The sequence below is a fragment of the Strix uralensis genome, chromosome 19, assembly GCF_047716275.1.
Source record: "Strix uralensis isolate ZFMK-TIS-50842 chromosome 19, bStrUra1, whole genome shotgun sequence".
Lineage (NCBI taxonomy): Eukaryota > Metazoa > Chordata > Aves > Strigiformes > Strigidae > Strix > Strix uralensis.
This window is the reverse complement of record NC_133990.1, coordinates 16,741,326-16,767,095: the sequence shown is the minus strand read 5'-3', so window position 1 is coordinate 16,767,095 and position 25,770 is coordinate 16,741,326. Positions and strand designations below refer to the sequence as shown.

At 61.9% G+C, this 25,770-nt stretch overlaps 1 protein-coding gene across 1 annotated transcript in view; it reads right to left on the bottom strand.

Annotated features, from left to right (window-relative positions):
• Positions 1 to 25,770, bottom strand: part of DNAH17 (dynein axonemal heavy chain 17) — a 34,205-nt gene that overhangs the window by 3,225 nt on the left and 5,210 nt on the right. Inside the window, exons 15-74 of the mRNA XM_074889680.1 lie at positions 25,410 to 25,513; positions 25,167 to 25,307; positions 24,660 to 24,803; positions 24,253 to 24,432; positions 23,899 to 24,153; positions 23,631 to 23,800; positions 23,161 to 23,383; positions 22,965 to 23,081; positions 22,777 to 22,863; positions 22,400 to 22,552; positions 21,718 to 21,966; positions 21,375 to 21,497; positions 20,802 to 21,149; positions 20,630 to 20,721; positions 20,338 to 20,464; positions 19,972 to 20,124; positions 19,414 to 19,539; positions 19,150 to 19,257; positions 18,887 to 19,018; positions 18,285 to 18,445; positions 18,039 to 18,195; positions 17,560 to 17,664; positions 16,947 to 17,104; positions 16,231 to 16,369; positions 15,521 to 15,748; positions 15,234 to 15,371; positions 14,617 to 14,749; positions 14,198 to 14,325; positions 13,931 to 14,079; positions 13,425 to 13,707; positions 13,113 to 13,286; positions 12,233 to 12,440; positions 11,975 to 12,140; positions 11,319 to 11,421; positions 11,015 to 11,162; positions 10,579 to 10,670; positions 10,245 to 10,406; positions 9,929 to 10,093; positions 9,595 to 9,786; positions 8,942 to 9,208; positions 8,333 to 8,494; positions 7,561 to 7,794; positions 7,218 to 7,382; positions 7,029 to 7,124; positions 6,720 to 6,937; positions 6,300 to 6,507; positions 5,892 to 6,007; positions 5,415 to 5,607; positions 5,087 to 5,322; positions 4,673 to 4,795; positions 3,859 to 4,063; positions 3,309 to 3,473; positions 3,013 to 3,153; positions 2,700 to 2,870; positions 2,423 to 2,545; positions 2,060 to 2,253; positions 1,809 to 1,957; positions 1,577 to 1,704; positions 826 to 1,053; positions 117 to 308 (exon numbers count right to left, since the gene is read on the bottom strand). Of these exons, the coding sequence (XP_074745781.1) occupies positions 117 to 308; positions 826 to 1,053; positions 1,577 to 1,704; positions 1,809 to 1,957; positions 2,060 to 2,253; positions 2,423 to 2,545; positions 2,700 to 2,870; positions 3,013 to 3,153; positions 3,309 to 3,473; positions 3,859 to 4,063; positions 4,673 to 4,795; positions 5,087 to 5,322; positions 5,415 to 5,607; positions 5,892 to 6,007; positions 6,300 to 6,507; positions 6,720 to 6,937; positions 7,029 to 7,124; positions 7,218 to 7,382; positions 7,561 to 7,794; positions 8,333 to 8,494; positions 8,942 to 9,208; positions 9,595 to 9,786; positions 9,929 to 10,093; positions 10,245 to 10,406; positions 10,579 to 10,670; positions 11,015 to 11,162; positions 11,319 to 11,421; positions 11,975 to 12,140; positions 12,233 to 12,440; positions 13,113 to 13,286; positions 13,425 to 13,707; positions 13,931 to 14,079; positions 14,198 to 14,325; positions 14,617 to 14,749; positions 15,234 to 15,371; positions 15,521 to 15,748; positions 16,231 to 16,369; positions 16,947 to 17,104; positions 17,560 to 17,664; positions 18,039 to 18,195; positions 18,285 to 18,445; positions 18,887 to 19,018; positions 19,150 to 19,257; positions 19,414 to 19,539; positions 19,972 to 20,124; positions 20,338 to 20,464; positions 20,630 to 20,721; positions 20,802 to 21,149; positions 21,375 to 21,497; positions 21,718 to 21,966; positions 22,400 to 22,552; positions 22,777 to 22,863; positions 22,965 to 23,081; positions 23,161 to 23,383; positions 23,631 to 23,800; positions 23,899 to 24,153; positions 24,253 to 24,432; positions 24,660 to 24,803; positions 25,167 to 25,307; positions 25,410 to 25,513 (9,935 nt within the window). The remainder of the gene's footprint in view (positions 1 to 116; positions 309 to 825; positions 1,054 to 1,576; positions 1,705 to 1,808; positions 1,958 to 2,059; positions 2,254 to 2,422; positions 2,546 to 2,699; positions 2,871 to 3,012; positions 3,154 to 3,308; positions 3,474 to 3,858; positions 4,064 to 4,672; positions 4,796 to 5,086; positions 5,323 to 5,414; positions 5,608 to 5,891; positions 6,008 to 6,299; positions 6,508 to 6,719; positions 6,938 to 7,028; positions 7,125 to 7,217; positions 7,383 to 7,560; positions 7,795 to 8,332; positions 8,495 to 8,941; positions 9,209 to 9,594; positions 9,787 to 9,928; positions 10,094 to 10,244; positions 10,407 to 10,578; positions 10,671 to 11,014; positions 11,163 to 11,318; positions 11,422 to 11,974; positions 12,141 to 12,232; positions 12,441 to 13,112; positions 13,287 to 13,424; positions 13,708 to 13,930; positions 14,080 to 14,197; positions 14,326 to 14,616; positions 14,750 to 15,233; positions 15,372 to 15,520; positions 15,749 to 16,230; positions 16,370 to 16,946; positions 17,105 to 17,559; positions 17,665 to 18,038; positions 18,196 to 18,284; positions 18,446 to 18,886; positions 19,019 to 19,149; positions 19,258 to 19,413; positions 19,540 to 19,971; positions 20,125 to 20,337; positions 20,465 to 20,629; positions 20,722 to 20,801; positions 21,150 to 21,374; positions 21,498 to 21,717; positions 21,967 to 22,399; positions 22,553 to 22,776; positions 22,864 to 22,964; positions 23,082 to 23,160; positions 23,384 to 23,630; positions 23,801 to 23,898; positions 24,154 to 24,252; positions 24,433 to 24,659; positions 24,804 to 25,166; positions 25,308 to 25,409; positions 25,514 to 25,770) is intronic.

The window sequence follows — 25,770 nt, the reverse complement described above, 5'->3', positions numbered from 1 at the left end:
GGGAAGAACTACCTCAAGAAAAGGCATTTGGGCACCAAAGTGATGACTTTTTTTAAACCAGGTTGCTTGTCGCAGTGTGTCTTGTGCTGAGGTGTGTCACCCGGTAAGAACCTCACCTTGGGGTTGGCCTCCAGGTAGTTGTACAGGACGTTAATCGATATGGTCAGGTCCCCGTTGTTGAAGGGGTAAGATCTGTTCCAGCCCCAAGTGCCAAACTTGCGCCGCTCGGCCACCACCGCGTGGAAGTAACAGAGCGCAAACAAGATGCGTTTGAACTCGATTTCTTTGCTGCACATCTCTAAGGTGTCCTGCAGCGGGACAGAAATGAGAGCGGGTTTGCGATGGGTGAATGTTGCTGTCAGCCACCCTCGAGTGAGGGAAATTAACAGGTGATGGCAAAGGAGAACTGAAGGTTGTTTATTAAACAAAAAAAAGCACAAAACTGTCTTTTAAAGAGTTGCTGATTGGTTAATTTTAGCACTTGTTTGTTTATAAAAAGTCCCCCCACACCCCCCCCAAGCCCTGCTGACAGTCAAGGAGACTTTGTGGCACCAGGCAGCGGCTCCACATTCAGCCTCGGGAAGGGCACCGGTAATTCACCCGGTTTGGGGACCCTGGGGCAGCTCTGGTCATCCCTGAATCGCGTCCTGACAAATGGGGGCTCTGGGCCTCCCCGGGGGGGGGTGTCCATGTCTGCAGTGACACCCCAAAGTGACACCCTCAGCCCCTGAATTCCCAGGGACGGGGTCAGCCGGACGCGCTGGCCTGAAGCGGTTGAAAGGGACCAGCTGTGCCCGGCGGTGGGGCGAGGGCGGGCGAGGGTACCTGGGTGAAGAGGTCGAGGGCTTTGTGCAGGTTGGCCTCCATGCCCGTCGGCGGCTCATTGGTGATTTTGAGGGCGTTCTGCAGCAGCCCCTGCGGGATGACGTGTGCCCCGGGGCTGGGGGCTGGCTCAGCGCTCATGAACACCCGGTAGTCGGCGTGGCTGCCCCGGCTGTGCCGCTCCACCGTCTTCTCCAGCACGCCCAGCCACCGGGCCACCAGGTGGATGTTCTGCAACAGGAACCCCTCCTGCACTGCTTGGGCTGAAGCACAGCCTCAGGAATCGCTCGTTCCCCCCCACATTCCCACTGTGGCTCCCCAGGGAGCAGGTTTGGTGCACACCGAAGGTCTGTCCGTCCTGGGTGGCCCCTCGCCTCCGGCCTTGCCCGTGGCGGTGGGGTGAGGGTAAGGGCCCATCGTGCCCAGCCCTGCCTGCTGGCACTGTGTCCCCCCTGCTGCAGGGAGGGAGGGCACTGTGCTCCCCCCAGCTCCAGCCCCTCCGTGTCCCCTCCCTGCTCCCGGCTCTGCCCTCCCCGAGGAGAAGCCTGGACCTGGCCTGCGCAGGGCCAGGCGCTGAGGCTGTGGGTCATGACAAACAGCGGCACGGGGGAGCGGAGCCGCTGCCGACACTCCCTGAGCTTCGGCCATCCCAGACACCGCCTTGGTGTCCATGGGCACATGGAGGCTGGGGGAGCCTGGGGACACCCTGAGCTGTGGCTGGTGGCCCTGCCGTGTGCCCCGGTGCCCCCCTCACCTGCAGGATCACCCAGTGTCCCTGCGCAGCCGCCAGCTCCAGGGCCCGTTCTGCCACGACCTCCTGGCCCTGCCCCAGCGACACGTTGTGGATCCTCCCGTTGTCGATGGTGAAGTTCAGCTTTTTGCCTGGGGAGGGGAGGGAACCGCCGCGGTGTGAGACGCCTTTTTCATCCGTGTTGGCACAGAGGGGGCTGTGCGGCGCCGGCAGCAGCATGTGGGCAGCGGCTCACCCAGGGCCTCCACGTCCTTCAGTGGGTCGACGCCAGGGGAGAGAATGAAGAACAGGGGGGCGGAGGGACTGCTCTCCTTGTACACCTCGAAGAGGTCGACGCTCCTGCCTTCCACAAACTTGCTCCCCATCTTCTCTTCCACAAAGTTCCTACGGAAAAATAAAACCGTAATAAATAAAACCAAGTGCGGTCGCTGGGCGCAGCGGGCGCGGTGACGCCGTGGGGCTCGTGCTGGGTGGGCGCGGGTGCACCTGATGGCGTAGGACATCCTGTCCGGCCGCAGGCACCGCAGCACGCACAGCTTCTGCAGGGCCGACTTGTTCTTCCACTCCTTGGGGAACGCTTCCTTCTCCGGCACCTCGGACTCCACAAGCTTTTTCCAGCGCTTTGCTGAGCCCTCGATGTCGCTGTCCAAGTTCTTGAACGCTTCCATTTCTGAGAGCACCTTCAGGTCCGGCCAAGAAGGGATAAATCGCTCCTGGGCTCTGCTCGCCCTTGGGGACCCCAGGCTGGGGGGTCCCCGTGGAGCCGCGCGCACGCGGGGCCGGCGCTGTGCGGCAGCCAGGCCCCAGGGAACGCCCAGACCTGCCCCCCTTGGCCCAGACCCAACCAACCTTGATGCTACCCCAGCCCTGGGGCTGCAGGAAGTCCACGGGGGACGTGACGCCGGCCTTGGAAGGGAAGCGCAGGAGAAAGTCCAGCTCCACCGGGTTCACTTCTTTCTTGATCGCCAGGACCTGGCAAGTTGAGAGCACAAGTTGAGGGGCTGCGCTCCGGGCGAGGGGCTGCTGAGCATCCAGCAGCAGCACAGAAGAGAAGAACCTGTCTGACCCAGCATAAACTCACGTACAATATTATACAGCAGCAGCCCCAGACATTCCCACGTATTACCTGGAAGGCAACCTGGGCCAGGAAAATGAGTTTGTCTCTCTCAAAGAGTCCCCGTGCAGTGTAGGTGTGGACCGAGTAGGTGATCTCATCCGTCAGGTTGATCACCCTCTGCTTGACGTCGTCGCTGGGGGCCGTGCGCTGAATGGCCTTCTCGAAGACCCCGTGGAATGCCTGAGGAAGAGCCGGGGTGGGCAGCTCAGTGCCGGGGGGCAGCTCAGTGCCTGGGCTGCTGGGTGTTCTGTTAGCAGCATAAATGCTGAAACCCCAAATCTCTGAGATCCCCCAACCAAGTCCCTCTGTGCTCCGCGTCTACCTTGAGAGAGAACTGGTAGATGGGGTTGATCTTGTTGAGGTCGCTCAGGATGAAGTACAGCAGGGACGCTCGCTCTGCCGCTGGCCTGTAGTTTTCTCTAGTGACATTTATTTGGCTTTCGGTGGCTTTAGCTTCTTTCACCTCGACGCACAGGAAGGTGGGTGTTATCCAGCAGCCTGGCACCCGCCGAAGCAGCGCCCAAAGCTCCTGCTGAGCGCTGGGGGCCCAGCGTGGTCCGGGAGAGCTCTCCCGCTGCCCGTGGCACCGCAGCACCAGCTCCGGGGCACCTCACTTACTTTTTCCTCAATTTCCGTGGCTGTGCGCTTCGTTGTTTCCAGGTTCTCCACCAGCGCCGTGTCCCCCAGGAATTCCCCGCCGGCAGCAGACAGCCGGGCGAGCAGCGAGTCCTCCAGCTCCTTCAGCTTGATCTTGAACTCGTTCTGGCTCTTTGTGAGGTTTGCCTGCAACACCAGCACCCGGAGAGACGCGTGTCAGAACTCGGGTGTCGATCGCTGCGGCTTAGGCTGGGCGCTCCCCAACGAGCTGCGTGCAGCAGGCTCGGGGCCACCAGCAGTTCCGCTGGTTTTATCTTTTACTGATCATAAATCCTTCCTTCACAAACGCAGCCCCGGCAGCACACCGAGGTACCTGTCAGCTGAGCTACGGGTCTCTGAGAAACCAGCCACGTTTTTCACGGTGTCACCAAAGCGCCAGTGCAAGAGGAGGGTGGATGGGACCCGCCTGGCTCCCTCAGGGAGGTGAAATCTCCCCGATCGCCGCCAGCAAAGCCACCGCAGCCCCCCCGGGCTGCCCTCGCTCCCGTCTCACTGACAGCCAGGTTCGTACCTTCAGGGTCTCCAGGTCTGGCCGCTCTTTGGCCACCACAGCAGCCAGGAGCTGGTCCTCCAGCCCGTCCCGGGTCACCAAGAAGTTGATCAGGGTGCACTGAGCCTGCGCCTCTGGCTTGTAGTGAGGGTTGAAGTATTTGGTGTGCAGAATCAGGCGGAAGCGCGGGTGATATTCCACTTCTTTCTCTCCTATCCTAATGTATCTGTTCAGTTAATTAAACAAATTAATTTATGTACCCCTGGCAGTAAGTTGTCACAGACAGAAACCCTCGACCTGCCTGCTGTTCCCACCCCCTCGGGATGTATTTCTGTGCTCAGGGAAAGGCAGAAGTGCCCGAAGAGCCCCGGCAGGGCGAAGGCCGGAGGAGCAGAAGGAGCTGGCGGCTGCCCTGCCCGCAGCTCTCGGACGGTTCCCTGCAGCGGGGCTGGCAGTGCCGAGTGGGGCGCGGGAGGCGGGGCAGGGGGGTTCTCAGCAAAAGCCCCATCACGGAATAGCTTGTGTCTGCCAAGAGAACCCTCCCAGTTTGTCAGACCTTATTGTGGGCGCACGAGGGAACACGCTCGTCTTAAACCACTGAATGAACTGGACTCTGCAGCCCAGAACGGTCCAAAATGTCACATCGACTACAAATGTCCCCACCGGGAAATACTGGGAGAAAGCTGGGAGATGTGGCCGGAGGCTCTTGTGCACATGGGGAAGGATCAGGCCCCAGCTGCCATCACGCAAAGGGGCAGAAATTGGCATTTTTGGGCAGCAGTGGTTGCCTGGAGCAGGAGAAACTCCTCAGCACCAGTGAACGGGGTGCGCTGACCTGCCCTTCCTGGTGGTGTTCCTGCCCAGGAGATGGTCCAGCACCGGCTCCACCGTCTCACCAACGTCCTCGATCAGCAGCGTCTGTCCTTCGGAAACCGCCCGCTCGATGGTGTCCAGGTAGCTGCGGCCGGGAGGGGAGGGAGGCACGGCGTGGGGCGAGCTGGGCGAGCTGGGGCAATCGCCCTCCAGCCCCTGTGCCCTGGCGGGACCCCCCTGGTGCTCTGCCAGCCCCGGCCCCCGCAGAGCCCGTGGAGGGGTTGGGTGCTCCCGTCACCGCTGCTGCCCTGGGGTGTCCTGAGTCTGATGGGGGACGTGGGTGCCCCGGCTTGCAGAGCCCCGCACCCCTCGGGTGGCGGGGAAGGGGGGCCCATTCCAGCCCGAGCCCGCAGCCGCCCCACAGCACCCGACCCACCTCCTCTGGCCCAGGCGGATGGTCCGCAGCTCCTCCCCGTATTTGTTCTTGATCCACTTGATGCCCTGGAGCTGGGCATCCACGACCAGGGGCCAGCGCTGCGTGTTGCAGAGGATGGCGGCGTTCTCGGTGGAGGTGCGGTCGCTGGGCAGCCCCTGGTTTCTCCAGGCGGCCACGTCAGCAGCGTCAGTGAGGAGGCTGAGGGGGTCCAGCCCGGGGGTGATGGGGATGGGCACCTGCCGGGGAGGGGCTGGTGAGTGCTCTGGGTGGCGGTGGGTGTTGGGGGAAGGAGCCCCAGGCACCCCGGAACGGGACCGTGGCCTCTCACCGCCAGGCTGCTGAGGAAGGGGATCCAGCGCTGCTCCAGCAGCTCGGCCCTGTACTTCTTGGTGAAGTAGCCGACGTAGGACACGAAGGCGGAGACCAGCAGCACGTCTCCGCACAGCGTCTTCTCCTGCTCTCTGAGCATCTCTACCGACTCAGCCCAGCGGACGTTTTCGGATGCCAGCCCCCCGATGAGCCTGGGGGGGGTCAGAGGAGATGGTGGCTGCCGCAGTGACATGGCTGTGATGCCCCATCACCAAACGCCCTCGGGATTAACCCCCCCTGCTCAGGCAGTGGCTGCCCTCACCCGGGGCACACGGCTGCATCCCCCCTCTGAATTTCTGGCCCAGTTCATATTCATTTTTAATTTGGGGAGGGCCTGGGGGGCTCTGATGCTTCCACAACCCCTGTGTCATTGTCACCCCGCAATGCCAGGGAGCAGCACAGTCCCAGCGCTCTGGGGCCAGCGTTTGCACGGTACCTGTTTGCCAACGTGATGACTCTGTTGGTTGCATCAGCCTCCTGCTGACATTTGATTTTTTTGGCTGTAGCTTTCTCAAACTCTGCAGTGAGAGCTGCCAAATTGCCGTTCAGGTCCTTCAAAAGACAACACAGCGCAGCTGCCGCGAGCTGCCAGCCCCGGGGAGAGCTCTGCACACCCCGAGGAGCTTTGCAGCAGCCCCTGTTGTGGCGACGCAGCTCTTGCACCCGGGCTCCGCGTTTTATCAATTATAAGAATCTTTCTCACTCAGCTTTGGCTTCTGGCCATGACCTGCAGCTGAATTGCTGGTGCCTGATGGGGTCATGGCAGGCGCCAGCCAAGGCAAACAGCGGCTGGCTCCGGCAGCCGGCCCTGGCCGGGGGCTGCGGGGGGGGGACACGCACTTACGGCAATTTTCTTCTTAATGCGATTGAGTTTTTCTTGTGCCTCCGCCAGCTCGGCGTTGGCCTCCTCCAGCGCCAGCCTCTTGGGCTCCACCTCGCAGAACACCTCGTAGAAGCGAACGATGTTTAGGCACCAGGAGCACAGACCTGCGGCGGCCGTCGACTTCGACATGATGAACTCCGGATCAAAGCTGGGGTCTGACTGGTAGGGCCTGGAACGGCAGAACACGCCGTGCTGCGGCACCGTGCTGCGGCGGCCCCGTCCCGCTCCTCCCAGGGCTCGGGCTGCCGGTGGGCACCGGGGGGGGGAGAGCAGAGCGACTGCCTGGGCCCCGCTCCTGCCCCCCAACCCCGCCAGGTGAGGGTCTCTCCTGGATGCCCTGCACGGGGCTGGGAAGGGGACGGGAACCAGCCACAGACTCACTGAAACGCCTTGAGACAGGCCTCGGGGATGTGCTCCTTGTCAAAATTCTTTAGGGCGTCAAGGAAAGCATCTACTTTTCCCATCATGACTTTCGCTGCCTTCCAGCTCTTGTCCTTCGGTATCTTGCCCCCGCGGGCCGTCAGAACCATCACAGCTGCCGTCACGTTCACCACTGCTTGGGGCGGGGACCCGAAGGACTTCAGCTCCGTCAGGTTGTTCTGGGAAGGGAGCGGGGGCCGCTGAGCATCGCCCCAGCGGGGGGACGCCGGCACCAGCCGGGGACCTGCTTCCCGCTGAGGGGTCGCCCACCTTGTTGAGCGTGTCGAGGGCCTCCTGGGCGGCCACGAGCGCCGGCTCCGCTTTCGCCAGGTCGGTCTCACAGGCTCGTTGCTTCTCAGACACGTTCTGGGGAGGCGAGGGGATGGGATGGGGTGAGCTCGTGCTGCCCCGTCCCGTGTTGGGCCCCGCTGCGGTGGGCACCGGCTGAGCCCCACGCACCATGTTGATGGCCTGGACCTTCAGCTCCTCCTCATCAGCGAGGGCCTTCTCCTTGCTGACCTTCTCTGTCTCGACACCCACCACGTGGATCAGTTTATCTGCATCCTCGTTTTTCTGCTTCAGCTCTGCTTCCTGCACCGCCAGCTTGGCTTTCAGGTCGTCCACCTTGACGGGGGAGAAACGGAGAGGATCAAGGGTTGATCTGCCCAGCCCTGCCCAGCCTCGCAGCGGTGGCTTGGTGAGGCTTGGGGACCTCGTGGCCACCGTGACGCCCCACGGGGACATGCGTCCTCTCGCCCCCCCGCACCGGCCCCGCAGCAGAAGCGTTCCTGTGGGCAGGCACCTGGGACGTTGTGCTCTGCAGCTTCGTCAGCCCCTTCTGCAGCCGCTCGATCTTGGCAGTGAGCTCGCTCCGTTTTTTCGCCAGCAGGTTTTGGTAGAGCTTTATCTGCTCCAGGAAGGTCTTTGGCGTGGTGTAATTATAGCGTCTCTCCGTGGCCAGGTAGGTCTTGGACATCTCCTTAACGCTCACGTGGACGTAGGACATGAACTGGCTGATGGAGACCTTGACCTCGGGCTGCAGCAGGAGCACAGGCGGTGGGTGAGAGGCTCTGCCGGGAGCAGAGTGAGCCGCTGCGCCGAGTGGATGCGGGGAAACGCTGGGGTAGAACCGAGCCCTCCCGCAGCGTCGGTTCTGCGTCCAGCCACAGGGGCCGGGAGGCAAAGTACTGCTTTTCGTTAAACACAACACGTGGCTGAGAAACGTAGGTGATCATGGCACTAACGACGCTGGTTCTTAAGCCCAGCTCTGGTTTCCTGGCTCTTATCCCCCAGGTTAACCTGGGCTGCACTGGGGAAAAGCTGCTGTTCCCAGGCTGTTATTTATGGGGCTGTTTTAAGGACAAGTGGGAAGCGAGGAAAGGCTGGTCCCGCCTGCACGGTTTGGGGCCTGGAGCCGGCTGTGACTTACCCCAGACCCCACGCCCGGGCACTGCAAGAGGGAGAGCAGCAGAGGCGCAGGCTGTCCCCCCCGAAGCAGCCCGCTTTCCCCCAGGCCCCCAGGACAGAGGGCTGTGCACAGGCATGGCATGCACCGACCCGGGGGCCCAGCTCACCTTGATGTCCCCTGTTTCCTCCAGGAACCTGCTGCTGACGGACACGAGCGCGTCCTGCGGCCACTCGTGGAACCAGTCGATGGCCGTGCAGTTGACCACGGCGGGGAACCTCCTGGCCCGCACCCGCAGGGTTGAGCCCACGGGGGAGAAGCAGAGGATGACCTGGGGCAGAGCAGCGTGGGTGAGGGGGGCGTCCCCGCTGCCGGGGGCTGAGCTCGTGCCGGGGGCAGCAGGACAATCACTGCAAACTCTTGAGAGCAGGACTTTGCCTCCCACCCATTAACTCCCCTTCCCGGTAGGCAGGTGATGGTCTGTGTCTGCGCCTCTCCGTGGGGCCAGGGCTGCTACTGGGTCCCCTTTGGTGGCACCGGCTGGTGGCTGTGGAGGCTGCTCCGCCCACCCTGCCCCAGGGCAGGTAAATAACGTGGCTCTGAGGAGCTGCACCCCCGGGGCTGGGGGGGCACCGTTGACTGAGGAGCCTTTGAAAACATCTTTCACCCAAACCCACCACCCTGTAATGAAACCACGGTTTTCTGTGTCCTGTCTGCAAACAGGTTTTGGGTTTGGGAAGCCGGGAGCCCTGACAACCCCCCCCGGCTGAACACCCACCTTTAACTGACGCCTGACTTTTTCTATAAATAATTTCCAGCAGTTTTCCCTTGTATCTTGCAATCCAAGGAACTTCACTTGGGGCTTCATGGCATTGATAATGTTTTCCAGGTCATCATCCTGAAAGAGCCCTGGCACCTCCCCAGACGCCAAGAAATCGTTAATTAGGACCAGGAAGGATTCATCAGCCACCTGGGAGTCCGTCATCAGGAACACGGTGGGGATGTTCTTCACGGCCGCCTTGATGTACTGGGAGGCGAGGTCCAGCTGGGCAGGAGAGGGAAACTGTCACCCCCCCAGCTTTAAACCCACCCTGAGCCGTTCTCCGAGGGGACCGGCTGGGCGCAGCCCAGCACCCCTGGAAAGCCAGGAGGTGCCTTTGGGAAGGTGCTGGGTGCCGGGTGCTCTGCTTGGGGCCGGCTGCCAGCGCTGCCTGCACTGCGCCTGCCCTCGCGAGCGGCTCCTGCCAGTCCCTGGCCAGGGAAACGCTGCGGCCCCTCGGGCAGGACTCGGAAAGCACCTCTGAGCGGATCAGGGGGTGCACAGAGGAGAGGAGAGCAGAGCCCCACGCCCACCCCCGGCACCAGAGCCACCGTGGGGCTTGGCACCGCGTTTGCAGGATCTGGCCCCGGGGTCAGGAGAGCTGCTCGCACCTTCAGGTCCGGGACACTGTAGCCTTTCTTCAGCGTAATCTGAAACACGCTCAGGTTGCTGATGAAAGCTGCCAGCCGTGCCAGGCTCTGCTTCCCGCTGCCTCCTACCCCCACCAGCAGCGCGTTGCCCCGGGGGGACTCTAAGATCCGACTAATTCTGCAAATATGAGACACGGCGTCTTCAAAGAGCACCTGAATGAAACAGGAGGGGAAGGTTCAATGTTCTGAATTGCAGCCGGAAAATGATCAAACCCCCCGTGACGTACAGACCCGAGCGAGAGTGAGAGCGATGCCGCTGTCTCAGCGCTGCCTCGGCGCGGAGCCGGGCGCTCACCAGGCTCATCGCCGCGTTCATCTCGTTGTAGCTGTCCAAGGCCTCCCCCAGCAGCTTGTTCAGAGCCGGCCAGCTCGGCACCGGCAGGTACTTGGGCTCCCCCACACCCTGGGCGAAGTGGCAGTAGATGTTGGGCTTGGCCAACGCCGCGTCTTGGCCGAGTTCCTGCGAGAGGCAAGGCCAGAGGTGGGGCTGAGCCAGGGGGCGCCCGGGGGTGCCGCTGCCCGTCCCACCGCCGAGCCGGTGCCGGGGGGCTCGGCCTGGCAGCGCAGCCCCACCGGGCTGGGGCACTCCTTCATTTTCCAGCACAACTTACATCAAAGAACTTTTTGCAGGTGTCCACCAGTATCTTCCCAAAACCTTTTTGATCCCGTTCATCGACGAGCTTGTCTCCGTACACCCGCTCCGCTTCGTGAAGCCAGAGACGCACCAAGTCCACGGGACTCTTCAGGCATTCAGGGGTGGAGAACAACATACCCTGACAAACACACGAATCCCTCAGTCCTCGGGGGTTATTTTACTGCTGCTCAGGGCTGAGTGTAAAGGTTGGCTTCGGGAAGAGGTTATGGTACTTTTCAGGGACATGGTGCACTGCAGGGATGCGTGATGAAGGAATAAGGAGAATTGAGAGGAAACGGCCGTCCCGTTACCTGGAATATGTTGGAGAGGTCCCGGAGGTTGAAGAGGTAGTGAAACTTGATGGCTGTTGGCAAGAAGGTGGAGGCGACCTTCTGGTGGAGGGCTGTGGGCAGGAAATGGGGTGAGCGGGCGGGCAGGGCCCCACGGCAGCCTCTGGTGGGACCCCTGAGCCTGGCTCACCCTCCCCTTTGGCACCTTCAGCAGGAGGACAAGCCTGAGGCTTTAGTCTGACAATTTCTAGGGAAACAATGCTGCATTTAGAGCGTGAACAGGAGGAAAGGAGGAGCTGAGGTTTCATTTGCACGGTGCCATGATGCGGAGCTGCGGCATGGGGCTCCCAGGGCGTTGGCTGATGGTGGAGCAGTTGGGTTTGCTGGGGGGTGCGTTCCCCGGGGGCTGATGCCGGTGGGTGCCACCTCCCCCCTCCCCGCCGTGTCAGGGGCTCACCCAGCGCGGCTGCGACCAGCTGGGGCTGCAGCTTCTGGACAGCCGGCGGCATCTTCTGCAGGGCCAGGTGCTGCGCCAGGATGGTGCCGTACACGGTCAGCAGAGCCTCCTGGCCGGGAGGGCTCAGGGCGAAGACGCAGAAGTGACGCTGCAGCGAGGGGCAGGAATTCAGGCAGGAGGTTTTCCCCACAGGGGCTGATGCAGCCAGACGGCCCCTGGCTCATCCCACCTGCTCCGGGCTCCAGTCCCAGGGAGCGAACCCCCCCCGCAGGGTACAGCCCCCGGTGCTGTGGGTCCCGCGTACCTGCAGCCTGGGGTCGATGGTGAAGGACCCCGCAGTGGGGTTCATGCAGGCCACGTACTGGCAGTTGTGAACGTCCTTCAGGGTCAGTTTGTTCCTGTCGTACCTGCGCAGGGACCGGCATCGTGACGCTTTCCCCGGGGGTGGGTTCCTCCAGTCGGGCTGTGCCGCTGTGGAGCTGTGTCGGGGGGGACGCGGGAGCAGGGATCCCCATTTCCCTGGTGCTGGGCAAAGCCTGGCACGGCTCTCGGTGATGCTTCCTGCGCCCCAGGGCCAGACTTGGCCCCAAAGCCCTCCATGACAGCCGGCACTTGTCACCTCTTCCCCCCTTCCCAAGCGAACCCTCCCCACTGCTGACACCACAGCACCAGGCACCGGGATCCCCCGCCGGGGTTCCCTGCCGGCGCTGGCAGCCGGGCTGTGTGCTTTGGACGGGGTTTGGAGTCGCCAGCAGAGAGTCTTCCCATTCCTCTGCCAAAACCTTCCCTGCAGCTCCAGGAATGAGCAGGCTGGGGGCGAACAGGTGACTTGGCCCCACCGGTGCAGGAGGGGGCACGGGCGGGGCACAGGCGGGGTGGGAGAGGTGCTGGCACCGCAGGGGTTTGCTGGGAAGGGGGTGACCGAGGCCCTGCAGAGGGGGCCACCGGCCGGGCACCCACCAGTGTCCGTGGTCCACGTGCTGCCGGATGAGCGTGTGCGGTGCCACGGTGCCGTACTTGTCCACCTCCGGCATGTTCATGTCGTCGATGAAGTAGATCAGCCTCCTGGTCCCGGGGGGGCCGTAGTTCCTCCCCGATTTCTTCTCCAGGGGCTTCTCAAGGACAGCTGCAGCGAGAGGAGCGGGTGGGCAGTGAGCGGGGCAGCGCCGCGGGGCACAGCCCGGCGTGGGGCCGGCCGCCGGCTCGGGCCAGCCTTACCCTGCAGCACGGCCGAGGTGGTGTAGAAGTTGAAGGGCACAGACTGCACGAGGTATTCGTCTGCGCCGAGCGCTTCGAGCTTGTCCCACATCAGGACCGATTTTCCCGTCCCTGCGTTCCCCACCAGCATCACCGGCCTCCGCTTCTCCATCAGCAGGTCCATGAAGTAGCGGACGCGAATGGTCTCCGTCGTGTGCACCACGGAGGCCTGGGGGGATGGCGTCAGCCCCGCAGCTCCTCGTGCTGCCCGAGGCGCCGTGCACAGGCAGAGGCGGATCTCCCGGGGGAGCAGCGGGCAGGGAGCCCTGCCTGCCTTCCCCGGCACTGCCAGCTGGTCTAGCGGAAGATGCTCTATCTCCACACAAACCTGCTCCCTCTCTAAAGCAAAAGATCTCAGGTGCTTGGTTATTCTAAAGACTTTCTGACCAAAAATAGGAGCTGTCAGAAAAACGAGTTATTAAACCAGAACAACACAGCACAGTTCCTGAAACTGTCCCCAGCGAATCTGTTCAGCCAATGCTCGGGCACGTTCGGCCACAGCACCTCTCCCTCTCCCTGAGACCCTTGACACAACGCCCCTCCCTCGGGAGGGCATTTCAAAGGACATACAAATAAAGTTTTAAAGTACATTTTTGCATTCAGGTGATAGTTATAATTGCTTCATTATAATCTACGAAGCCACATGTTAATCTGAAATTAAAGAAGAGCTGCAACTTGCAGCTCTCACTGAGGTTTCCGCAGGGTAAAGCAGAACCGTGGGGTTTGCTGGGTGCCACCGGAGCCGGCCCGAGTCCTGGCACCGCTCCAGGCCCAGCGCTGCTCGGGGGAAGACCATGGAGTCATAAACAAAACACAAACCCAGAGAGCTTGTGGGAAATACCTGTAAAGGGACGTCGGGATTGAGTTCAAATTTTGGCACTTTTTCAGTCCAGAGCATGAATTTCTTCGTTTCCGGATCAACGTAATAGTCAAAAATTGTCCCCTGAGAAGGAAACTTGATGGTTTTAAACTCATTCACCCACCACTTGCTGAACTCCAGGCGGTAATCCATGAGCTGGGAGGAACCAAACAGAAAAACTTAGAAATGGGCCAACGTTGTTGCTGCTTTAGCATTTTCCGAAGGGATGTGGCCGAGGGATGAAGCTGGGCAGGATCCCCTGGCCAGGGGGCAGGTGTGGGCAGGCGGCCGTACCTGGTCCTGGAACATGGCCCCTCCGAAGGCCCAGGTGCAAGCAAAGACGAGGTAGAGCTCATAGAGCTCCCGAGGCGAGTCCGGCGGGGCAGTCTGCGGCGTCAGGAGACACTCCAGCAGGTACAGCACCGTCTGTGTCATCGTGACCTCAGGGACCGGGGTGATCTTCTTGAATCCCGACCTGAGCTTCTCCAGGCACACTGGCAGGTACTTGTCAAAGAGGATCATCAAATTGGCCTTCTCAGACTGCACCGTCCTCGTCTCGATCCAGCTGGTCACAATGCTGCGGGAGAGGAGGGCAGGGCTGCAGGTGAGCACGTGGGGGCCAGCACCCATCCCATTGCATCCCATCCCATCGCATCCCATCCCATCGCATCCCATCCCGTCCCATCCCGTCCCGTCCCATCCCATCCCGTCCCATCCCATCCCATCCCATCCCATCCCATCCCATCCCATCATCTTGTCCCGTCCCATCCCACCCCACCCATGTCCCTCCCCGGGCTCACGGGTTCCAGCCCAGATCTGTGGGGTTGATGTAGAGGATTCCCGCCCGGGACACGGTCGCTGGCGTGGCAGTCCGCAGGTGGCTGATCTCGAAGAGGAGCCGCATGGTGGGGTTGAGGGGGATGCGCTCGTTGCTGGCCAAGGTGAGAACCTGGGGGAAGCAGCCTGTCACAGGGGGGCTGCCCTGATCTTGGGGCCCAGCCACGAACCCAGGCTGATCACCTCGAGTTAATGAGCGAGCGAAGCTTCTGGGGTGTGATGGCACCGACCTTATTGTCATCCATGACTGTGTTGAGGGACTCGATCCACATGGGGTCAATGTCACCATCGAGGATGATCCACTTGGGCCCCTTATGGGTGATGTTGGCCAGGTCACGCATCGTTGAAGAAAACAGACCTGCCCCGTAGAGAGACACATGGGTTTGTCCCCTTCGGCTCTTTCCACTCACGGCACATTTGCTGAGGGACACACGGGACTGGGTGCTTCCCTGAAACACGTTGCTCCTCCCTCACACTCCAGTAAAAAGCCCCAAGGAAAGGTCTTCCCCTTCCAGCCACCGCATCACAAAGTGTTTACAGATTCACATTTTATGAAGGTATTTGCCTCTGCACCAGCGGCTGCTGGAGGGCGGTTTGTGCCGGCTCCCGTCCCCCCGCTGGGCCGCGCACACAAGCGTCGGTGTCTCACCGTCCTTCCACTCTCGCGTGGACGGATGAATGACCCCGAACAGCTCATCACAGGTCACGGCCTTTGGGTCCAGGTCCACGGTGACCGGCTTCCGCTTCATGCTCTTGTAGGTCTTGTTGAGCGACCTCAGCACCTGCGGGGAGGGGAACTGTGCCCTGCGGCCGCTGCCCCTGCGCGGCCCAGACAGAGCCTTGCTCCCGCCCGCGGTGGAGCAGCCCGGCCTGGGCAGCCTCTGGGAATGCCCTGGGCCTCCCTCTGCAGGGCCGGCTCCTGGCCGGGGTGTTGTGAGAGCCCAGAGCCCTGCCAGCCCCGGCACCGTCCTGCCCACACCGCAGCACACAGGGTGTCACCAGAGCGTGTCCCTGCCTGCTCCTGGCCTTGTCCCCGCTCTGCCTAAGGGTGTCCCGGACATCCCTGTCCCAAAGCTGCCCAGCCCCACGGGCTGAGCCCGGTGTGCACGGTGCTGTGGGGTGGCCATGGACACCGGCCACGCCGCTGGCCCTGTCGCAGACGCTGCTGCAGGTGCAGCCAGGAGCTGCACGGACCGGGGAGGCCATGGGGTGCGCTCAGCTGGGGCAGGAGGGGACCCATGTCCTCAGGGATGGTTTGGCTGCTACCTGAGACTTGCCGCAGCCGGCGTTGCCGATGACGAAGACGGAGTGTCTCACTTGCAGCAGCTCCTCCAGCTGCACCACCTTCAGCACAAAGCTCTCCTCCGCCTGCAGCTTCAGCTCCAGCACGGACTGTCTGATGATCTGGGGAGGGGAGGCCACAGGCAGCGTCACGGCCTCGCCAAGAGCCCAGACACGGGCCAGCCCCCCCCCAGTGCTGAATGGACCTTCAGCCTCTGGACCCTGCCAGGACTGGGATGTGTCTGGCACTGGTGCCATGCCGGGGCCTGCACCTTCTCCAAGTTGAGGTCCCTCTTCCTGGGGATGTCCAGGGCTGGGAACAGGTCTGCAATCAGCCCCATGAAGACGGGCAAGTCGTCTGTCACGATCTTGGGGATGTTGAAGTCTCGTAAAGCTCTCATCAGAACTCGGTCCTCAGCGCAGCTGGGGTCCCCTCTCTTCAAGGAGCCGGCTACCACCAGCACAGACTTAATAGCCCGCAGACCCCAGTCGTAGTGGTCCTGCCAACAGGCAGCAGAGTATCACAATTTCACTTTGGTGAGAGAAAACTGCTTCAAACAGTCTGGAGAAATACCCTGCGCGCTGCCCACCCCGGGTGATCCGGTGTCCAGCAGACGGGACTTAGTGAGTTTATGCACCAGGCAAACCCGCTCGGCAGGGAGGGGAGCACAGCCTGGCTTCCTTCCTGGAAGCACGTTTTTATTGCAAATCACTTCTGCTGAGATGAATAACATCTGCATGCTCTCATCTTAACCAGCTATAGTCTATTCGATTCTATTTTTGTACTTCTTGATTTATTCCAGAAGGCAGGAATGTGCCATATGATGCACCAGCGTGGAAGTGGAGTTTGCCCAGGCAGAGCCCTGAACTGCGCAGCACACTCCAGGCAGCACGTTCCTGCCGGCAACCCGACTACCAGCCCCAGGTTTGAAATTCAAACGAACTCTTTCATCTTAAAGACCCGTGCAATATGTTAAATTACCTGCTTAGACAGTAGCTCTTTGCAGAGTGTATACAGAGTGATGAACTTTCTTGCAAGAAGCTTAGCGTCAATAAAACCTTCTGCAACAAGCATGATTTCACAGATCAGTTCGAAATCGGGGATGACCATGGCGCAGGGTCTGGAGGAGCAGCGGCAGGTTAGCAGGGCTGTGCAGGGACGTCCACACGCCCCTCGCGCTCCCGCAGCCAGCCACAGTTCACACCCATGTTTTCATTATGATAATTGGGCGGTAATTTACACCGGCTGGGGTCTCTGGAGGTGCCTTGTCCAGCCTCCTGCTCCAAGCAGGGCTCGTGCCACAGCTGGAACAGGTCACCCTGGGCCTTCTCCAGTCACAGTTTGTGTTCCTCCAAGGACAGAAATCCCACAGCACCCTTGGGTCGCCCCTTCCAGCACTTGACCACCTTGTTTTCTTATTTTCAATTGGATTTTAGCCAAAGGGGGCAATTAGACCCCCCGAGCATCCTCTTCTCCAGGCTGAGCAGCCCCGCTCAGAGCCCCTGAGATGGTCAGAGGCTGGGGTGTCCTGGGGTGCCAAGGTGACCCTGACACAGGGGCTGCCAGTGCACACAGATACCCTTGTTTGCAGTAGTAAAGCTTTAGTTCACGTTGTGGATGTAGCACCAGCGCATCACCGCAGAGGTGAATGCTGTAGCGACTGCCCGTTACCCACGGACCCCTCTGCCCACGGGTACCTGAACAGAGCTTTTAAATTTTCAGGCAGTTCTGTCCGTCCTGCGTAGCCGGGGTTCATGGTAATGAACAGCCCAACCGAGGGGATCAGAGCGATCGTCTCTCCAAGGAAATTGAATCTTTTCTTCTTGGCGCGAATTGCGTCTTGAACACATTTCACCTGGCAGGCGAGGGGAGGTGTCAGTGCCCGCGCCCCCACCGCCCGCCTGCGCCGAGAGAGCCTGGAGGTTCGGTCGTGCCATCGGCAAAGCTGAGAGCTCGCCGACAGCCCGGCAGCACCGCACTCCCCGGGCTCAGGAGCGCCGGCCTTGGATCAGCTTCTTCCCAGGCACCACGACACCCTGGCCCCGGGCGATGGCAGACCGGGGGGGGGGGTGTGGTGGGTCACCGGGATGGGACACAGATGGGCTGCATGATCTTAAACGTGCCCAAAGGCCCCGTATGGCTGCACTTCCCCCCCCTTTGCCTCCTGACACGACACAGTGGAAATAACAGCGGCAAACTGTCCTTTTGAAAGTCAGGTTTGACTGAGCCAACGTTCAGTACGTGAACTGGAAAGTCTCCTCCAGTCCCTGCAGCACGGCGCTGCCGCTGGTTTGTAGGGAGAGCACGCACCTGCACAGCAATCACAGACAAAACCTCCACTGCGATGCGATTGAATTCATCGAAACAGCCCCAGGCGCCGGTCTGAGCCAGCCCCTTGTAGATGTTGCCGCAGGACTGGGGAGAAATCACCAGGGACGGGCTTCAGACACCGAGCCCTGACACAGAGGCTGCAGCTGGGGGTTTGCGAGGAAAGGTCACGGGCTGGGAGCTGCTCTTGCTTTTGTGGTTTGTGCTCTTCCCTGGGGAAATGCCCCGCAGCATTACAGCCCACCCTGGGTCCCCCGGGCTTCCAGGGACACGAGCTGGCTGGAGCTGTGGTGGGAGCGAGCGGTGCAGGATGGCACCAGGGGCTGCTGCCAGACCCACACATCAGCTTTAGGGCATCAGCAACGGACGCTGCAGCCGAACAAGGGGGCTGCAGCGGAGCCTCCCAAAAGAGGGTCCCCCCTTGTCTTGGAGGGCACCCTCCCGCCCCCCCCACGCCCCACCTTGTAGTCCATCTGCTCGGAGCAGTTGAAGACGTAGACCATCATGCCCACTGCCCGGCCCAGGTCCTTGGTGGTCTCCGTTTTCCCGGTGCCCGCGGGGCCGGCGGGGGCCCCCCCCATGAAGAGGTGGAGGGACTGCGTCAGGGTGATGTAGCACCTGCGGAGGGGAGGAGGGAGGCCTGAGCGGTGCCGGAGCGCGGCACGGCCACAGAGCCCAGTGGGAGGTGCGGGGAGCCGAGCCCCTACCGATCCGTCAGAGGGGTGATGACCAGCCGGGGGGTGTTCCCCAGGTACTCGTAGGAGTAGCGGAGCTGAGCGTCGCAGATGTTGGCGTAGCAGTGCCTCCTGCCCTCGTCCCAGCGGTGCCGGAGCTGGGACTGCCAGCTGAACGCCTGGGCACTCTCCACCTGCGGAGCACCGGCTGCGGAGGGCAGACCCCGGCGCTGCCCACCCCGCCCCCCGGCTCAGCCAGCCCCCACACACGCCCCAGCACCCCAGTCACCTCCGTACACCAGGAGAGCGTTCAAACAGGTCCCAGTGCAGCCCTGGGGTGGGTGAGGACCGTCCCTCCCCACGGCCCCAAGCCCACCGACCGTGGCGCACAGCCCCACGCCGAGACCCCCGGCTTCCCCGAGCGCGGCCGGAACCAGCAAAACTGCTCCTCCATCTGGTTTTGCACGAGACCCAGCCCCTGCTGCCACCTCCCCGGCTCCCGTGCACCCCTAACACCCCACGAGTGGTTTCCTCATGCCATCGGGATATTTTGAAAACATTGGAAATTAATAAAATAACGGGAAATCTGTGCTCAGAGGCGCCAAGCGGTAAAAATATCCCCTTGTAACAAATACCTGCGCAAGGATCATTTTGGCCACAACATCCCTGGCATGGACGTCAACGGTGCAGATTGTCATGATCTTCATCCTGTCTCCGGCAGTCAGGTGTCCAAGGAGTAGTGAAATCAGTGCGTTTAGCTGAGTAATCTGAGCAAGGAAAGAAGTGAGGAACAGGAAAATAACGTCATCACTCGCCCATCTGACGGTGACCCCCCCGGACCAGACCTCGCCTCCTCGGAGCAGAGAGGAGCTGCGGGTCAGCTCTGAGGGATGCCAACCTGCTTTTTGTTGTAATCCCTCATCGCGTTCTCGTAGCCTTCCTCCAGCCTCGAAAAGGCGATGCCGACTTCCGTGGTCCACCAGATCTGGGTGCACGTCAGAGCAACCTGCAGCAAACCCCAGGCAGAGAATGAGGCCGTAGAGGGAAACGCGCCGTCCCCGCGAAGGCTCCGGGCAGGCGCCTGCACCTCCCCGCGCCCTGCGCTTGCTCTTCCCAGCTCCCAGAGCCACCGGCCAGCCCGGCCCCACGCGGCAGCTCCCACCTGGGCCGGGTAGTCCAACACCCACTGCTCCCGCGGCTTCTCCTCGTAGGTCACCATGGCCTCGGGGATCAGGTGCCGCAGCGTGGAGCGCATGCTGGCCAGCACCCGGTTCAGCCAGACCTCGACCTAGAGGGTCACATCCAGCAAGCCCTGAGCGCACGGTTGCTCGCCCGTGGCCGGGCTGGGCTGTGTGACCCCGCGGCAGTGTGTGAGCAGCTCCCCGCTGCCCCGTGCGTCCTGACGAGCTGCACGAAGGACCCTGGTGCACGGCCCCGGGGGGCTCTGCTGCGGCAGGTCACAGAGCGGGGTCCGAGGGTGAACAGCAGAGAGGGGAAAACCACAGCGCGGCCGCCGGCGGGGCTGCGAGCCCAGGGGGGTGTGACTGATGCTGCTGCAGCGCTGTCCTACAGCCGTAAGGCAGAGCCCATTTCTGGGGTTTTTTTGGCTGAAAGGCCTCACGATTGCATTTTAAAACTGCTGCCAGGCTGTTAGTGCGCAACAAGCTCAAGGCTCATCCCCATCCTGAACCCGCCCAGCCCTGAACGGGGCTCTGCTGACCTGGCCAGACAAGTCACAGTCTGCGTCAAGGGCCACGTACTCCTCGTCCCTGCTGAACATCCCCAGGCCAACCTTCAGGGGCTTTTTGTCCGGACTCATCTTGAACTTCAGTTTAGCCAGACTGTCGAACAGCTTCAGCAGATGACGGGACACCTGGGAGCAGAGGCGGGCAGGGCTCAGGGACCGTGCTGCGAGGTCACCGCTTGGATTAACCCCTCACGGCTCTCAGGGCGCTGCGTCCCTGAGAAGGGGGGTACCAGTGATGGTGTTGTGTTCCTTAGGATGAAAAATATTTTAAAACTGCTGCAAGAAATTCACATGCAAGAGACACGGGACTTGCCTCCACGCTTTACGCACCACCCATACCTCAGCTGGCTCATTCCCATTAGATAAAATATCAAGCAGGTCTGCAGAGGAAACAAAGTAGAATCTGGGAAAAGCCAGTCTTTTGGTCTCCAGGTATTCAGCCAAAGCCTTCTCACAGAGTGCCAATCTAACAGAAAACAAGGAAAAAAAACCCTGCAGTTAGTTTTTACTCTTTGATAAGTCCTTGTCACACTGAGACAGACATCGCTTTGGAGAAGTCAAACTCTCCCTCTGGCCCTCGACCAGCTGGCGGAGGCCTCTCCGCAATGCCTCGCCAGGACCCAAACCTCACCTTTTCTGCAACGCTTCCAGCTTGTCATAGAGTCCAGACTTGTTTGTAGCTTCAATCACGTTGGGAGTTTTCACTGCCTCAGCCATTAATTTCTGCAAGAGGTAAAATACTTCAGCTCTACCCAAACCGTCAGTGAGCTCTCGGGGGCCCGGGGAGGGGACGGGCTTCGCACTTTGAAATCCTCATCGACAGCATCGAAACGCTTCGAGTCCCCCGGCAGTTGACTGCGGATGTCCTCGGAGCCAATGAAGATGCTTTCCAGGTGGCTCCATGTCCTCTGCACCTCAAACAAGATGCTGATAACGGAGTCAGTGGTTGACAGCTTCTGCTGCCAGCTTGACACCTCCTGAAGGAAGAAGGCGAGGTACTTGGACGTCATCAGGTTCTGCAGCTGCACTTGGTTGTCCTCCAGCATCTCGACGAGCACCTCATCCCACCTGAGCAGCGTGATGCCGGTCCTGGCATGGGGCTCGTGCTCAAACTGCATTGTCGCCCAGGTAGTGTCCAGGGCATTCAGCACCTACAGATGGGGCGTGAGAAACGAGCTGGACGGTGGTGCCGAGTCCCAGACCCTGCAGAAGGGCAGGGAGCAACGGGAAATCCTCCTCTGGGGCACGAGCTCCTCGGTGCCGCCGCTGCGTGTGGCCTCCAGCCCCCAGCAGCAGGAACACGGGTGTTAACAGCCACAGAGCCGCATCGGCACAGGGCTCTCAGCAAAGCAGGGCAGCAACCGAGCCCCATTTACCTTCTCCATCCCTGACTCTTTCATGGCTTTGTCCACGATGCCACAAACCTCATCTTCGAACTCGTGCAGGTTCAGCTGCAGCAGATCGGCGAGGGTTGTGCCCTTGGACATGGTGAAGTTCACCTGCAGCAGAACCGGCACCGTCAGGGCGGGGACTCCCTCCGCGGAGAGGCAGCCCAGCAGTTTTCCCAAATGAGCTCATTAACACCCATATTTAAATATCCTACACAAATATTTGTGTACGGCTTTTAAAACAGATTCTGTGCTTCCCCTGATGGATTCAACTCTCAGGAGCCTCCGGGCCGGGGCCTGGGCCAGGGAAGGGTGGGAGGGCTGGGAGCACCTTGGTTGCCTGCATGAGCTCCTGCCAGTGCCGCTCCCTGATGGCCGGGTTCTGCAGCTCGTTCACGGCGCGCAGGGACGTTATCATGTTCTTCACGCTGTCGTCCAGCCCTGTGAACGCATCCCAGGTTCTCATCTCCTTATCCAAGCTCCGAATGTCTTTAGCAAATTTCTTACAATCGAGATCCATCTGCTCAACATCGATATCCTTCCACCGGGTGGTCTTCCAGGCGCCAATGCTTGAGGTAACCTGAATTGGGGAATACGTTTTCACAGGACGCACAATTAGCAGCAGCATTCCCGCCCAGGGTGCAAAGCAACACGCCCAGCGCCCGCACGCGCCGTGCACCGGTGCCGCGTCCCCCATGTGCACACCCAGCACCCGCACGCCCTTGGAGGAGCTACAGCAACCGTGTGCCTCTGGCTGGCGATGTGAGCTGCTCTGCTTGGAGGCAGCGTTGGGCATCGTGCCCTGGCGCAGGGGCCAGCACCGAGCCCAGGGCTCCTGGTCACTGCACTCAATGGCAGATGGCTACTGGTAGCCACCGTCTGCAGACACCGGGCAGCTCATCAAGGCCTCAGGAGTTTCAAAACTGTGAGGACCAGCCCAGTGCTCCGCAGAAGCCTGTTCCGCACCCCCCCGTGCTCCTGCCTCGTGCTGGCTCACAGACCGTGGCGCGTACCAGGACGATCACGTCCCAGAGCTCCTTCAGCAAGCGCAGCTCCCTCTGGCACGCTCGGAGCTGTTTGTATTCTGGGACCGACACTTCGAACAGCCCGGCCGACTGGGACAGGGCTGCCAGGTCACTCTCCATGGCCGCGATGCTCTTCTGTTGCTGGCCGGAGAGGAAGAAAAGGTCTCAGCTGGGGACCGTGTGCCAGGGACCTTCCCTACCCCAGCGATGGTGCAGCAGGGCCAGACCCTCCTCCTCGGGCTGGCAGCCGGAGCTGCTGCCGCTCCCCAGCCCCCCCCCGTGCAGCAGCACCCGGTGCCCGGGCTGGGGGCGTCCCGGCAGTGTCGTGGGGACAGCGGTGGCCCTGGCGTCCTCCCCTTCCTTACCTTGGTCAAGGACTTGTAGGGGTCTGGGTCAGTGTACGAAAACGGGGCTTTTTGCTGGAAGCTCTTCCGGAAGGCATGCTGCCGGACCTGCGCGGGGGGACGGGGCTCAGGGGGGGCAGGAGAGCAGCGAGCTCTTCCCGAGGCTGCTGAGAAGCTGCTCGCTTGCCCCCAGGCCCCCGGGCAGGCACCTCGAACTGCTGGCACTTCTTGCGGAGGCTGTTGACCTCGTTGGCTTGCAGGGGTGCCACGCTCTGCTTGACGCGCAGACAGAGCTTCTTGGTGCTGTCCCAGTGCTCGGGGAGGTCCTGCAGCGAACACCGCAGCGCCTCAGTGGCCTGGCCCCAGGGACCCCCTGCCCGGCCCCCCGCACACCCAGCAGCTCACGTGGAGCTGGAGATGGATCTCCTCTGGCATCTCCTCTCCATAAGTGCTGAGCAGAGCAACCGTCTCCTTCAGGGGCTCAAACATGCTGTCGGTCGTTACCTGCCTCTCCTTGACCCGCATCAGGAGCCCCATCACCTCCACCAGCCCCTCATAGTCTCCCTCCTCCAGAGGTTTGTTCAAGCTGGTATTTGCATTTTGGATGAAACCCTCCAGCTCCTGGAGACTGGGATGAAGGTGCCGGCACTCACCAGGTGTCCCTGACAGGGCTCACAGCCACCCCCGTGCTTGCTTGGGGCTCGCTCCGCAGGACGTGGCCCCCCAGGGCCTCACCCCCGTGGGGGTGCCCGGCACCTCTGCCCACACCTCCACGGCTCCGTCCCTCGGGGACCCGCCCTGCCCCAGCACAGCACAGCTGGGCTCTGGTCACCGGGAGCGCCCTGTCCCCGCACCCGGGCTCACTGGGTCCCTACCTGGTGATGACGTGGTTGGCGAGGTGCTGCCGGAGCACCAGACCCCGGCGCCTGATGGCGCCCAGCAGCGCCTGCTTGAAGGGGCGGCAGTCACACTGCAGCCACCCCCCAAACACCTTGGTGTTCGCAAACCCCGACACCTCCTCGCACAGCTCCTCGCACGCGTTGATCTGGGGACAAGAGCTGGTCACAGCCCGTGGCCGGCACCTCCCTGGGCACCCAGCACCTCCCTGGGCACCCAGCACCTTCCTGGGCACCTGCCCCATACCTCCTGCTGAAAGAGCTGAAGGGAGGGGGTCCCGTGAGCCGGGGGCTCCTCCGGCAGCAGCTCCAGCTCCTCCAGGCCGGGGGCACCGCCCGAGGCGAGGAAGTGCTGCAGGAACTCCCCGGGGTCCTCCAGCCACAGGTGGTTTTGCTCCTCGAAGCCGGCGCTGTACACCTCGCCCTCCGCCGCGGCGCTGACCACCAGCAAGACCACCTCCTCCCGCATCCTGCTGAGATCCTCCTGCTCCTCCAGCCTGGTCTGAGGGGACGGGCAGAGCTCTCGGGGACTGGCTGGGGGGACCGCGCATCCTCGCCCCTCTCCAGCTGAGGCGGGAGGTGCCTCCCACCGCGGACTGACCTTGTAGCTCAGCTTCCCCTCCAGCAGCCGAGGCAGGCAGGCGGCGGGCGCGTAGGTGTCCTGGAGCAGCTTCTCCACCAGCCCCAAGAGACTGTCATCTCCCACCTCCAGCGAGGGACGGTACCGCACTCTGCCCTCGCACAGCTCCAGGCGCACCTCGAACAACGGCGCCACGTTGGCCTGAAACAGGTCAGAGCCCCGCGTGGTGCTTCATGTCCCCCGGCCCCCCTGGCCCCCAGCCCCATGCCGGGGACAAGGAGGGACACCGGCACCTCTGGCGCTGGCTGCCGGGTGCACCGGGGAGCACCAGGACGGGCACGTTTGGCCACTAAACAAACGCCTGAAGCATTAACAGCGAGCGGCAGGACACGCAGGGACACGGCGCCGCAGGGCGAACCGGGACCTACGTCAGGGGCCATGTTGGTGAGCAGCAGCTGCAGAGATTTGTGGACAAGTCTGAAGAGTCTGTCCAGCACGATTCTGTCCATGCACCCCACGTAGTCCAGCCACATCTGTGATGACTTGTCAGCCTTAAAGAGATCTGCGTTCTCCTGCAAGCAGGAAAAAACTAGTCAGTAAATACCCAGCAAACATACCAGCTCCTGACACTGTGAGCGCGTCCTCGCTCATGGCCCCGCGGGTTTGTCCTGCCTGGCTGTCGCAGATCCCCCATCCTTCCCTTTCTCCCAGCTGTACGGCACCAGAAGCCGCAGCCAAGGCCTCACCCACGAGGGCAGCAGATTCCTGGAGCCCATGTGTGATGTTCAGGGGTCTTCCCCGGGCGCCTCAGCAGGGACCACCGCAGTGCCCCCGGGTTTGAGCCCACCGCGGGGCTCAGAGCGTCGTAGCACCCCGCGCCGGACACGCTCCCTGTTAAAGCAAGGCCGACCGCAGCGCCCCGGGATGTGTCTCACCTCCACCATCTCCTGGATCTTCACGCCCGCGTCCCTGAGGGCAGCACAGCGCTTGGTTAAGGCGTTTGCTTTCCCCTCCAGGTCCAGGAGCGCTGTCTCCTTGTTGTCTTTCCTTCCGAACAAGGGAGCGGCCGAGCACTCCTGCAGAGAGGAGACCAGGGGGCTGCCCCACAGTGCTTGGGGGGGTAAATCCCTGCAGGAGCCCTCCAGGGAAGATGCTCCTAAAGCACCAGCAACAGCTACCTCCATCAGCTGGACGATATTTTCCCTGTTTAACTTTGCTTTCTGGACCCTGGTCTGCAGGTCGTACAGGATCTCTCTCATCTCCTGGATGTACTCCAGGACGCCTGGGAGGAAAACACAGGTTACGCAGACACCTCCCCGGCACCGAGCCATGGTCGGGGCACTCCAGGGTATCCAGCACGGGGCGGGAGACACTCTCTGCCCGCCCCCCCCCCCCCCGCCCCCCCCCGACACCTGCCGGGCGGTGGTCCACATTTTGGGTGTGATGGCCGTGGGGACCCGAGGGCAGCTGCTGTGCAGGAGACGGGATGGGGCTGGGGACCCCCCAAAAGGCGCAAAGAGGATCTCTGGCCTTGGGGGG